This window comes from Perca fluviatilis, chromosome 9 (assembly GCF_010015445.1).
Source record: "Perca fluviatilis chromosome 9, GENO_Pfluv_1.0, whole genome shotgun sequence".
In the NCBI taxonomy this organism is placed as follows: domain Eukaryota; kingdom Metazoa; phylum Chordata; class Actinopteri; order Perciformes; family Percidae; genus Perca; species Perca fluviatilis.
In genome coordinates, this window is record NC_053120.1 from 20874087 (window position 1) to 20888632 (window position 14546).

Genomic DNA, 14546 nt, shown 5'->3' on the forward strand with positions numbered 1-14546 from the left:
AAAAAAAGCATGTATAAAAGCTTTGCTTCTGTGGTGATGCAGAGGAATTATCTGGAATAACTGGCTCAATACAATCGTGTGTTTTGTGGATGCACGATAACATAATGTTCTCATGTGAACTGAAGTTTGCAGATGGCAAAACAAATATCTTTTCAATATCTGCCCAAGCTTACATAAATATTTATATCATGCATGATGGCTGAGGCAGACTGATTTAATTAAATGTGTCACTGCCTGTGGAGGCATAGCAAAGACACAAATGACTGCATTAGGAAATGCCCCAATCTTTCTTAGGTCTTGGCTTGCAGCTACACATCCAATACCTGTAATATTATTACACTGTATTGAAATGAATACAGTCGGGAAAATAAGATTCTGATGCGTACATCAAATGTGAGGGCTATTAAAGCCACCCTAGAAGATAAAAGAGATATTTTTAGACCTGTAACAACTTTTGTTCATGTGAGAAAGTTTAAAAGTTTTCACAATAACGAAGGTTTTAAAGATCAATGTTGCCCAGCTTTTGTGTGTATTTCTCCACCCAGTCATCATAAAGGGAACTAGAAGCTAGGAGCCAAAACCAAAATAATAAACAACAAACAACAAAACAAAACAAAAATGAATGGCTCAGAAAGCTTTCAAGTTTAGAAGATGGCAGGTATTTAAAGAAATTAAAACCAGTCTGAAAATGGCTTAGTGTTTTTTGGTTGCCATAAAAATAGTATAAATAAATATAGTTTTTCGCATGCATTTGAGTAAGGCTTTACAACCTGGCTTGCACATTCCACTTGGGTTAAGAAAGTTATCTGTTTGTCTGAAGTGCAAAGGGAAAACTTGTGTGTGTAGTATGTTAATTTTAAACAAGAATCCATTTATGAAAATGCTTATTCATGCAGTATCATTATTCTCCATTGAAAGAGGATGAAAACAAGCCAGGAACAGAATTTGGAGCTCCAGGTCATATGGTGCAGTCTTTATCATGTGTTCACTGAATCCAGCCTTTAGGAGGGTGAGACAGTCTTTGAAAGTAATTGGATAACAAAACCATTTTTCTTTTTTTTCTCAAAACCTCAACTTTTCTCCACAAACAGCATGTGAGGGTTCCTGTGTGAGATTCTCAAGCTGCCTGTCTCTCCTGGCTCCAGCTCTGTTCCACTGGATGAGTCAGTTTTTAATTGATGTGTTCTCTAAGGCATTGCCCGTACAATCTTTGCCCGTCCTTGTGCTCTTTAGGGAAATCACAAATTGCAGTGCAAATCCATCACAAAGCAGTCACTTCAAGCACTTGGAAGAACCTGTCCTCAGAACTGCTCCAAGGTACTTGAGCGAAAAATATGACAACTTTGACGACTGCAGTTAATTTTGACGTGCATAAAAACTACACTATTGTCTCTAACATCAGATCCAATCCACTCTGAAGTGTGCACTTTGGTCTTTTGGCTGTTGGGTAGAAATCGAAGAGTACTGTAAGTGAAGGGGGAAATGCTATTGTCACTACCTCCCATTCCTCAAATGTCTAGGTTAAAGGCCCGCATGAGGAGATCCAGGTCACCAATATTTGCAGCCTGGAAGAGTTCGGGCTGGTCCATCATGGATAAAGCTATCCTCAGAGCAGCCCAGATGTTTCCAGACATGACCTGGTGGGACTGCTGCCGACTCCGGCTTTTCCTCTGGAGGCTTAACGCAGTCAGAAAGTTACTGGCCGCCTCTCTGGAGAAGAAACAATAACAGGAATCAGTTTGGTATATGGCATGCTGTGTGGTTTGGGGAGCTTGCAAGGGTTGATCCCGCTCAGGCCCTGCACACCCAAACAGGGGATTTCACTTGTTAGTACTGATTAAACATCTTCTTACGGCCCGGTCACACCAGCATTTACAGTCAGCGCCTGCTCATGGGGGAGAAGTAAATCTGTGCAAGATTTTTTAAAGCGCTGGCCTTTGAGGGAGCGGAGAACCGAAAAGATTGAAAGTCCAAACCAGAGGAACTATTGTAGCTTTTCAGCTGCTTGGCACAATCTACTTTTATCCCATCTCCTCTGAAGTTAGGAGACAGAAAAAAAATACATCTTTCTATAAACTACATGAACTTACTGTCCTGTGAAGTGACATAATGGTGCCCTGTTAGCTAAATGGTTACAGCCCATGCCATGAAACTGCAACGTCCCCAATTAAATTCCAGCCGTAGGACCTTTGTTTGACATTAAGATCTCAAGATAGCGCCGTGGATGGCTGTCTTGGTGTGTGGTAGTTACATTGTACATATTTACTTTTAATAGTATCTCCATAATTTTATTGTACTTTGTATTCTTTATTTATGTTCTTGACTGTTGCAATACTTGCCTACTGCCTTTATTTTTATTTCCATTTTAATATGTTTATTATTATTGTTTGGATCGAACACCAAGGCAAATACCTTGTAAGTGAAAACATACTAAGCTTATTTTGATTCTGGCCAGCTAGCTCAGAAAGCTACTGGGACTGACCATACAACTATGGGACTGACTAGGACTTGCATGTTTCCGGCTGGCTAGCGTGTTAGCTTAGCAGAGGCAGTAGTCACCACTAGTCCTGTAAATAGTCCCTCCGTCCATCCCCAAGCTTCTAGCACTGCCTATTACATGGGGATGTAGGCTACATGAACTTCACTGTGCCTCTTTCTGGTGTGACCGGGCAAGACAATATGAGCGTGTACAAACTTGTAATTAACTTGTTAGTTTTTTGCACCTGTTAGCTGGGTCTAATTACATCTGTAGCCAAAAGGCGATTTGGTCATTTTTAACATGGGTACGGACCCAGTTTTTTTGTTCAGCGTGACTATAGGCAACTGCTAGTTTAGAGAATATTATAGATCCATGACGAAACTGACAGAAGGGCGGGAAAAAGTCACAATTACAATATCATTAGTTTATCAAAGGGAATGCATTTTGGACATTTTGCTAACAAGTGGGTTGCATCCCCTCTCATATGCCTACTGCCTGTAGAAGAGGTCTAATTAGCCAGGATATTGAAAACACCTGTGGGGGCATACAGAACCTTAATGTATGCTGGTGATCTCATGCATGTGTGTAATTTGCCCAGAATGATAGCCTATACACTGTTACTGGAAAGACATGTTGCTGTTACATTTGTTCAATGGTGTTAACTTTGCATCACAAACCAAATTAGGTTCACTTTTATTCTATTGGGATGAAGGCAGACATGTCAGAGAAATATTGAACCTGGGCAGTTAAAACTCTACAGGCTAGGTGAGTCCTAATCATGCTTTTATGCAATGTGATGTGACATGTCATAGGCCTATGTGGATATATTGCAAATGCAGCAACACCTGTTAAGCTATTTAGCGTTACTTCAGTGTAACCTTACAACACACTCTTCCAAAAGGCAGTATGTCAGCTGTCAGTACTCCACTTGACCTTGGCTTCACTCACTTAACTTGATAACTTTTGCCTGTGAAACGTGGTAAATGGCTGTATTCTGGAGTAAACCATAGACTGTAAAAAGGAGCAAACATTAGATCTCATAGTAGGCTACATTTTGACAGGAGGAGCCGGGTATCGAATAGCCGACTCTGTGATGATTAATGTTAGTGGACGAACCTCTGCCCCACTTGTCAGTGTTATATAATTTTATAAGCTACCTAGTAAATACTAATAATACTACTACTAATTCATTGCTTTCATATGTTTTTATGGGTAAGCTGACCTCCTGACGGCCCCGTCATGTCGTTTCAGGAAAGTTTGTGAAGGAATAATGATGTTTGTGTCGCAACAGAGACACAATAGCCAATTGTTAGCCTCAACCCTCACACTGAGGGTTATTTTCTTGTCCTTGCTGTCTCCAGGGTAGAAACAACTCTTCCATGAGGATTAATTATTCTCCCCTTAGATGCTGAGGGTCACTGCTTCTCTTCACCAAGCTAAGTATGTGCTGTTTGTTGTGCTAACATGCTAACTTATATCTTCTGTGCACTTGGCTTACTAGTTTTATTGCTCGGACCTGGCTATGTCTTATTGGCCTCTGTTGGCTAACATACTTTCTGCATATAACATTACTGCTGCCCTGTAGGCTACCGCTTTGTACTGCATGTATAGTATTTGTTTTTGGAAGCTTGTTTTCTTTTGGATGTTGTCTGGCAGATGCATTGTGAGTCTCATGTTATTGATTTACGTAGCTGAATATGAATACTCATGTTTGGGTATTATGTTATGGGCTAAATTGTTTTTTTTGCTGCATATTTCCTTTTAGGTTTTTTTCCATTTCACACAATTATGCTTATGTAAAATTGACTTTTGTCACACACAAAATGAACATTTTCTTTTTCACACTTTTATAATCAGCCAAGCATTTGAGAAATGCATCACTAAAAAGCAATTGCTGCTACACTTAACATTAAGTTTATATCTTATATGTAGGCTGCTATGTAGCCTACTGTTATTCATCTGCTCATCACACTACTAAAACTACTCCAAATCACAAATGTTAGGATTTTGAATTAGAGCTGCAACCATTTTAATAATTGGTTAATTGTTTGTCATTTTCCAAAGAAAAATACCAAACATTCTCTGGTTGCAGCCTCTTTAATGTGAGGATTTAATGGTAATTATTATATTTAAGGTTTAAAAGAACTCTGAATAATGACCATGCTGTGAATAATTATAACACTGATTTTTCACTATTTTCTGACATTGTATAGACCCAATGATTACCTACTTGCTTAATTGAGAAAATAATAGGCAGATTAATTGATAATCGCAGCCCTAATAGGTGGGTTGCTGAGTTTAAGGTATATTTATCCTTACTTTACTAGATTGTATATTCTCTTCAATGGCTGGAAGTACCATTTGGACTTTTCTCCATAGGTGCTAATGAGCTAATGAGAGTTCTGTCCCACTCTCCTATAGCCCCAGGTCACTCACCTGTGTGCCCCCAGGTTAATACAGCTGATGCCCAGGTTGTAGCGGGACCTGATAAAACCTGGTTGCAGCTCAAGGGCTCGCGTGTAAGCCTCCACAGCTTCCTTACTCCGGTCCCCGTTCGCCAGTGTGGCCCCCAGGCGGTTCCATAACAAGTAGTCCTGGATGGGGGGCGAGTAGTGGTGTTGTTTGAGGGATAAGCAATGTCAGAGGGTGACGATGAAAGATTTGTTTTTAGTGAAGTTCACTGGGATGTGTGTTACATATGTGGCTTGAATATATAATATATGTATGGATGTATTTGAAGTAGCTACGAGGAACTTTTAAATGTTTCTGAAACATGTATTCTCAATCTGGTGATCATAAATGACCTGTAACAGCAAACGACTAAAAGACTAACAGTGAAAAGAAAGCTAATTCTGTATAGTTTTTATTGATGCCTTTGCCTCGCAAAGTCACAAAAATGATTTACAGCAGGCAGATCGGCTCTCACACAGTCTGATAGGTCACTGAGCCTGTGTTATTGTATCCAGCCAGGTAAAAGGTTGCAGGAGATTTCTTTATGTAGGCCTAATTGTATTTTAATTTTATTTTAGAAGTTAACTGTTGTAGTTATTGCTGATACTGGGGCAGGGCAATCAGAAAAAAAGGAAATTAAAAGAACAACTAAAAGCTAAAAGGGGAGAGTGACAGACGACGGAAACCCGAGTCAACTTGGTCTGGCTTTTAATAGATGGAGATTATTACGGGATTGTAAAGGATTCAGAACCGACCCTGAAGAACCGACCCTGAATTGCCCCTCTTCCTCCTAGACAGGTATGTAATTCATTCATAAAATAACTTTACAATGTGAGATGTGGTTTAACGCCAGTAGTCTACATGAAATGAAATCCCCCTTCCATTTAGCGCCCAGTTTTTATTTCTTTTCAGTCCATGTTTTTCTTAGTCTATTTTCTTTTTGTCACCCTGTACTTGTGTATAGCGTCCTTGGGTTTCATGAAATGCGCTATATAAATCTAAGTTATTACTACGTTGGATGCTACAACAAACTCTTGCTAATGCTTTGGCTCGTGACACAGTGACAGTGATACCCGGTTAAGTTTACAATACATCCAGAGTAGGCTAAGTTACCGAATGCAACAATTGATTATTGTAAATTAATGATTATTGTAAATGAATATGAAAGATAATATTGTAGGCAATACAAATGTTGCTTTTTCCGAAAATTAATCCAAACTATTGTATATTATTGCTCTTCAATAAAACAAAAGTATTTCTTATCTGATTACTCGATTAATCAATGGAATAATCGGTAGAATACTAAATTACTAAAATAATCGATAGCTGCAGCCCTAGTGGATATAATGTTTTGCAGCTATGCAAAAGGAAAAGCTCTTTACGACAGCAGTTGTGGTAAAAACACTACCACTTTTGTCCTAAAGGGCCACTAGACAAACTGAAAGTTCCTTGAAGCCACTTTAATTGGTAAACACACTGGCGAACTCCTTTTGAGCCTGAGAAACTCATCTGCAACATTATCTTAAAGTCTAAAATGCTTTCCAGCTCTGAAAGACCTGATCAAGCAGCAGACATTGTGTTCAACAGAATAAGTAAAATAGAGCTGATAATCTGTGCTGCTATACAACACTTAGCCTTGTCTACGTAGAGACAGCATGACAAAGCAGTGTTAGAGACATCATTCTGTATTTTATGTTTAATTTTTTATGCACAAAGGACGTGTTTGGAGCATTGCAGCTATGACATAACCTAACAAGGGTATTTTAAGGAGGGCTGTGTTACATCACACAGGGTGTCCTTGCCGTTGTTTCCCACCTGCAGGTACACAGGCACATACAGAGGTCATGGTCTGCTACAGTATAGGGGTCCTTCATCTTTGGCTAAGCCGAGCAGCGATATATTATTATCTCTCAGAGCTATTTTTTTCCAGCAGGGGAGCAGATATTACCAAGTCAAATGGGGAGGTTGGATTTACCAGTGAGTAATATTCTTGCCGGCCTGGGACATGATTTGCATGAAAGAGATGCGGAGATTGTGTGTGTGTGTGTGTGTGTGTGTGCGCTTTTTGGGCAAAAACATTACCCTAGACGGGCGAAAAACCATATATGGTTACTTCATTGACCTTGATTTTTTTTTTTACAAAAAGTCTCAAATGTTAAAAAGTCATGTCCTCCAATAACACTCAATTAGGGTTTATAAAAACATACAGTATCTTTGATATATGCAGGTCTAATACATTAACATTCATTTGTGAATACATTCACAATGTACCATGGAAAATATTTGTTTTTTTTTGCAAGTTTTGTTATTTAATGTAATAAGCATTCCAAGTATTTTGTGCATTTAGTGCAAATGGCTCATATACAGTAATTCTTTGGCATAATCATTCCCAAAATCTCACAATACTGTTGTCGTTTTGGAGAAAAGTGATTTGCAGTACAACTGAGTACAATTGTCATAGTTTCTGTTTTTAATTATCATTATTGCAACAACTAAAAATCACCAACATTGGGCATTTTTCCGAAGATATTACGAAACTTTGCATGACTCCCTGTAATTTAGCAATGTATCAACAGCCACCAGCTAGGGAACGCGAACAAACCAGCATCCTTGGAGTCCAATTGGACAAAAATAAGCAGTAACAATTTTGTAAAATGAATTTGCTGTGAATATATGAATGAGCCTCTTGATTATCCATTAAGTGTTGCCTGAAAGGTGAAGAGTTTACATCATTGGCATAATAGCGTGCCAGCTGGAGTCAACCAGCTGTCAGACATGTTGTCTCTGCAAGGAAACTAGTGCATCCCATGTGTTGACCAACTACAACTTACAGTCAGCTAGTCAGATCTTTGCCAGTGAGTCCTCAGCACATGCTGAATGGCAGAAGAATTCTCAAAAGTGGACAACTCAAAATCTCAGAAAATATTTGGCATGGCTGGATACCACTAGGTGTAATTGGAAAATTACTGTATGTTGTGGGGTGAACTGACCCTTTTAAGAATGTGATGTTTTTTGTTGTTTTACCATGTATTTCTCAATATGTCAGCATACTATATGCGTGTTCCTTTATTGATGACAAAAGGAATAAATTAGAATTAAATATTTTTTATTTTAAGATGCAGATTTGCACTTTTTTTGCCTTTTACGTTTACAAATCAAGTAATTTGCACTTTTTTTCTGACATGGTTACTTCCACTGAGGTTCAAATCGACCAATGAGACTATTTCTGCTTGCAGTGCATCTCTCAGTGATTGTACAGCTTCACTCTGTCTAATGTGCATGTGTGTGTCCATCCTACCTCGGGCCGCACCGACAGGGCCGTATTGAAGGCCTCTACAGCTTTGTTGAACTCTCCGCTGAGGTTGTAGAGCACCCCAAGGCCCGTCTGCAAATCCGGGTCGACGCTGTCAGAGTTGTGCTGAACTGCTTCCAGAAAGAGCTCCTTGACCTCGGGCAGGGAGCTGTGGACGCACACGCGCACACACACAAACGCACAGCTAAGGATTAATGTGACTTAAGGCGGCTGAGCTCTCTTTAGATGGCAGAACTATGATGTGCAATGTACTGCATGTCAACTTTTATTCAGTGTAAGAAAACTAAAGAGGGAGAGATTGACAGGGGGGTAAATGAGAGATAAAGTAAGGGAAGAAGAAAAGGGGAAATTAAAGGAAAAATGCAGAGAGACTAAAAGGACTAGTTCCGTTTTATTTGGGTTTAGTTTATGTAAATCAAGTCCTCTGTGTTGGCAGAAAAAGTAGTTCAGTGTAGTGTTTGGAGGATTTGTATTTTAATTTGTTTAACTTTTTTTGAAGTAGTTATTGAAATTAATAGCTCATGAAATATTTTTGTATTTTGTTTTCCTTTTATTTTGATTGGTAAGTTAGTTTATTCGCATTAGTCCTCCATACCGTACAACACTATAGGTCATGTATTTCTACCCTCCAATACAACCCATAAGAGCGTTTCATAAATCAGTGCCTCTAGTGGTGGCAGAAAATAAGACCCACTGCAGCGTTTTCCGTCCTCATATCTCAACCAGAGAATGTAAACGTTGCGGAAATGAGGGGAGAGAAATGTGGGGAACACTGGTCCTGGTTGGTAGCAGCCAGGGCCGACCATGGCCACCCCGCGACGGTCTCCTCCCCTCAGCTGTGTCTTTGGCAGCTCAAGTTGAGTGTCTATGCTTGTGACTGTTTTTCTCTATTCTACCTAAATCTCCAACGTGATATCATGACTTCGCGTAAACATACACGCCATTTGGATAAACACTAAAAAGCGAGTATGCGTCTTGATAACACTCCAATAATGGCATACAAATTGGCGTGTCATCCATACGCCACTTCATGAGATCAGTCTGAAATATCTGTAGTTTTGAGTTTAGTTTCACTCCTGTGTTCCTGTTTTTTGCTTTTAGATATCTGCCTTATTTATATCCTTCTTTCCTGCTGTTGCTGCTTCACATTAAAAGCTTTCTATTGGCAAAGCAGCAGAACGCTTTATTTTGAAGATGTTATAGGAAGTGCAATGTGTTTGTCTTTATGTCATATGTCAGTCTCCACTAGGCCAGTCATAACAAAGGGAGGGAGGGTAAAGGAAAGTTAGAGAAGAGAGATAAAAGGAGGGGGAGAACCGCAAAGAGGAGTGTAAAGAGTGAGGGATGGAGTAAGAAGCAGAAATGAAAAGGATGATATTTCATGTATTTGAGTGGAGACCACAGTAATTGTACCTGTATCTCCTCACAGTGACTAGGGGATTAATGATTTGATAAAGTGCTGCTTTACTTTGGGAAATTACTTATCTAACAGCCTCATTTTTTCCGGCTTAAGATAACACAGCCGTCTGCCTTCTACAGCACAAAGAGTGGTTTGGCAAGATGGATACATGTAGCTCCATATAGCCTATGCCGCCTTGCCAGTGAAATAACACCAATACCAGCTGTGGTTCAGAGACCTTGAAACAAGTTTTTGCTCTCCCTGACAGAGTAATGGCAGTTTAAGTAAAACAAATGAGAATCTGAGATGGCCAGTAAACATCTTGTTTTTGAGTGTGCAACATGCAGCACATGATATATGTGCATATGTTTGTCAGCTGTTCAGTGACTCTGAACTGTCAGTTCAATAATTTCAGTAATGTCAGTTGTTTGGACGATGGACATTGCAAAAAAAAAGATTCTTTTTTTTTGCAAAAAAATTGTGCCAGATAAAGAGGCTAAAAATACAGCTAACTGCTCTATTCTTTGTTTTCATCAGAGCTAAAGTATTGTTGTCTAAATACTCCACCTTTCGTGTCTGCCCACATTGGGAGCAGTAGACATCCTGCGTTGGGAGTTTGGGGATCCCATCAGGTGGGTCTTGCCCTTCAGCAGGTGCTTGTACTTTGGATTGTGTCGCAGCCAGAAGAGCAGGGCCTCGCAGGCATCATTTCGCATACCGGTGTTGGTCAGGCTCACAGCCAGAGCCATGAGGGCTGGAAGGTTGTTTGGGTGGAGCTCCAAACACCTGGATGGACACAGGACGCCGGCATGGGAGAGAAGAGATGGTGTAAGGTGTGCACTTCAAAGGAAAATCTAGATTTGACAGGCATTAATTGGGACAGGCCAAAGCAAGGGAACATCAGGCAGAGGCTAATGATTTCTGGGTCAGGATGGATGAGCTGCACCTCTCCTGATCTGCCTTTCCTGCAGGGGACAAGGTTTGCATGCTCCCCTCAGCAGCAGCAGCAGGGTTAGATGATTTGCAATAAGTTTGCATTTAGGAAAAAGAGAAGCTAGGGATGGAAAGTGTGTTTGTAGCGAGTGCTAAAGTTATATCACCAGTTAAATCATTTGGACAACTGCCACAAAGATCTACGCAGGCTTTAGTAATTGAAAATGGGAGAGGAGCAGCATTGTGTTGGACGACCAACTTGGATTAGTTAAGAAACTGGAGGAGAGGCCAAGACAAGATTTAGCTTTCATTAAGATCATTTTGAAGACAGATTTGCTACAGTTGATGCGCCAAATTCCTGAAAACCCTCATAATCTCAGTCGAACCAAATTATTTCAGTGCAATGGGTTGTTGTTAAAGATTACATAAACGTTGGTTAATCAAATCAAATCCACTGTACACTTTTTTTCGTGTGCAAACTGTTTAGTGTCCCATGAGTACAAAAGTGACCATACAACCATGTCATGCAGGGACTGTCCAAGATTTGATTGAGAAGCTCCATGTTTTTGAGTGCCAAAAGTGAAGCAAGAAAACTAAGCAAAAATTATTTGCATAAAAATCAACAGTCAAACAAAAAGTTTATTTTCAATATGATGTCTGTATGGCTATATTGAATTGAAGTGGTTATAAAATAGAGCTGAATAGGGCAGGATAACATGCTGCTTGCCAACTGAAGAGGACTAATGCCAGTTAAACATCTAATCTCACTTTCTACCCAAACAGCCCCCTTACAGATGGAACTATTACATAATAAACAAACTAAAATGTACACCATGCAAAATATCTGAGATCTGAATGGTGTTTCAGAATATGCATGAGTCTGTTGGATTAAGTGAGATTCTGGCAGGAACTGAAATATAAATAATTCACCATCCTTTGTAATCCCATTTACATAGAACAGCAATTAAATGTTTGTTTATTTATTTATTTATTATTAGTATTTTATTTTACAGAATGGACCATCTACTGTATGTCACACTTAAACAAGTAAGGATGTTTTTTTCCCTGAATGGCTGTCTCCTCTGTTTTCAGTTGAGTTGTCAGTGTTCGCACTCAGATAAGTGCAATGTCTGGCTTCAGCAGTGTTATGAATGAAAGTGGGCCACCACCCGTTGAGAACACATACCCTGGCTCTGTGCAATCACCATCCATGCGAGGTGTCTCTATTTTAGGAATAAAAATCTCAGAATGCTTCCTTCCAATTACTGGTTGGTAAAGTAAAACAATTGAGTAAAATGGTGATGCCGTTCTTCTCAGGACTATAAATACAGTATAACAAATCTTTCCATCAGAATTTTGAATAAACTTCTCCCATGAAGTTCATTGAAACCTCTCAGGAAAATTTCAAACGATAGGCTTTATCTTTTAACAATTCCACAGAGTCCGACTTGTGCAAACATATGGTGTCTTTGAGCAATGACGGCAGACAGCTCCGCCAAGTTTGATATTTTTGATTTTAAAATGGTAATTTGATGCAGTTGTTTCTCCTTACCTCTGGAGGGAGACGATCGCTGCCTGCTCGTTCTCATTTTCAGCCTGTGTGGTCCCCAACACTTGCCAAGCCTGCAGCAAAACAAAATACAGGTAACAGTAAACAGCAGGATGGGAACCTGGTATGCTCAAGGGGCTGAGACTTACAGTTACAGTGGCTCAGCATCGTCCGTCAGGCTCAATAAGTGGGATCCAGCACAGAGCGAATGATGCCAGTGTTTCAGACACATCAACACTTACACACAACTTGCTGAACTACTGCTTTATGTCTTTTAAAAAAAGGAAAGTGATAATTTAGGTGAGGACTCCTCATTTATTTAGAGCTGAACGATTAGTAGCGCATCAGAAAATTAATCAGGGACTGTTGTGAGTGAGGTGGAGGACATTTGTCAATGACCTATCCTCCCTAGAGGAGCAAATGGCTTACTTCAAGTAGGTCAAGTTGTGATAATGGATTTAACGTTTGAGTCATTTTTCGGTCAGACAAAACACATGAAGACTTCAAATCAGTTTCCCAGAGCCCAAGTTGTCTTCTTCAGAATTCTTTGTCTTGTCCTACAAATAAAATCCATTACATTACCAAAAAACCCAAATATTCAATTTACAATGATATTTAAAATGAAGAGAAGCAGCAAATCCTTTCACTGGAGAAGTTGGAACAAGCAAATGCTTGGCATTTTTGTTTTAAACATACCTGAAATGATTAATTGGTCCTCAAAATATATGCACATTAATGTATCCATCGACTAATAGATGGACTAAAAAAATTTTGAGTTGGGAGTTTTTGTTCTGTAAATGTTGAATGTGACTGTGTGGCAGATACTGTGGTTGATCTTTGAGCCAGTGTTGGTCCTTAGCAGGGACATACAAATGGAAAGTACCCTTGATCAGCACAAGAGGGCAGACAATGATATAACTAATCTCAAATCCAAAATGTGAGATTATGAGATTACCTCTCTGTATTTGTGTCTGTAAGGACACACTTAATAACCTGCTCTAAGGCTAATCTTTGTCTATGCTTTTTTGTTCCACTCTTTGAATTAATCAATGATTCAGAGGTCTTCACAGTGGGGCAATAAACCACTAAGCGCCCTAGGAGGAATTTTGGAATCGTATTAGCTCCATACACCGCGGGATAATCCTCTCCTCAGAATAACTGGCACATTTCTGTATATTCCAGGGGATTCCGAAAGTACTTTGTATGAAAGCTTTGCTCTTTCAGCCTTCAAAGAGGTCACTTCTTTAGAAACGGGGAGAATATAAAAAGGAGAAAGAGAACCCTGCAGAATGAGCTATTATTCAGCTCACTGGGCAAATGGAAATTCTCATCAAGAGTATGAACAAGTATTTTTGCTACAGTAAACAACTCTTTCAGCAAGAAAAAAAAAAAATCCTTTGCCCTCTACAGGCAATCAGCATCCTGCCTGTGGGTGCTGCCTACAAAATCTGCTTCACACAACCCGTGTGGTCAGGGGGGCATTCTTCCTCTCTAACTTCTCTCAAAATGAGGGAGTTATTTGGGTTGGATTTAGCCATTACGTAATTTGCGATGAAAACCTGTGCAGGACTTTAGTTTTATTGGCCATCGGTGCTGTAAATGAGCATCCATCCCCCAGCTGTGTGTGTGTGTGTGTGTGTGTGTGTGTGGTCAATGAATTCACCTCTGAATCTTGAGGGTCTTGCAAGACGGCTCCTTCCAGCAAAAGTACGGCGTTTTGCAAGTCTCCCTCTCGAGACTTCTTTAGTCCCTCTTCAAATGCGTTAGGCAAATCTTTATAAGGATTATCTGTGTGGAAGTAGTAACCCTGTCAGCAAAAAAAAAAAGGGACAGTGGCAATGTCAGTTTCTCTCTCTTTCATATTCAAATGAAAACCAGGGCAACTGTTCTGTGCAGTTGTATATTAAAGCAAAGCTCCAGCGGCAGGAATTGATCTTTTCTGCTTCACATCAAACCTGGGCTGAGCTCCCAGGGGTTTGTCAGTTATCTTTAAATGTTAAACTTTGCATTTTCAAACTGTGATTACCCTGGTGTGTTGTTGACTGTTTCTGAGTGCTATGACTTTGAAGCTTTTTCTTTAAGAACTAGTTCTGCACTGGGATCAATCAGAAAGCCCAGAGGTCTGATCTCGTATGATTCCCTTTTAAGACAAAGGTCAGCTGATGGGTAAACTATACTGCTCAGCCATATGCTCTGTCCTCTGACACCAACAAACATGACTTTATATTGCATATGGTGATACTAAACACATAGGGTAGAATATAGGCTGTATACATGGATACAACATGTTTTAAATGTATTAATTTGGGGGAACATAAATCTGATTATTCAATATATTTAAAGTAAAAAGTAACCAATTTGTTAGTGTTATTGTTGAATTTAAATTCAATGGTAAATGCTCTGCATATTTTGGACTCTAAAT

At 39.6% G+C, this 14546-nt stretch overlaps 1 protein-coding gene across 3 annotated transcripts in view; it reads right to left on the bottom strand.

The window, feature by feature from the left end:
• pex5la (peroxisomal biogenesis factor 5-like a) overlaps positions 1-14546 on the bottom strand; it is a 92258-nt gene continuing 77712 nt past the window's right edge. For all 3 annotated transcript variants that reach the window (XM_039812117.1, XM_039812119.1, XM_039812118.1), the window contains 6 exons: positions 13788-13931; positions 12128-12198; positions 10210-10428; positions 8229-8391; positions 4916-5073; positions 1-1710 (listed from right to left, as the gene is read on the bottom strand). In XM_039812117.1, coding sequence (XP_039668051.1) covers positions 1509-1710; positions 4916-5073; positions 8229-8391; positions 10210-10428; positions 12128-12198; positions 13788-13931 — 957 coding nt within the window. In that variant the 3' untranslated portion in view covers positions 1-1508. The remainder of the gene's footprint in view (positions 1711-4915; positions 5074-8228; positions 8392-10209; positions 10429-12127; positions 12199-13787; positions 13932-14546) is intronic.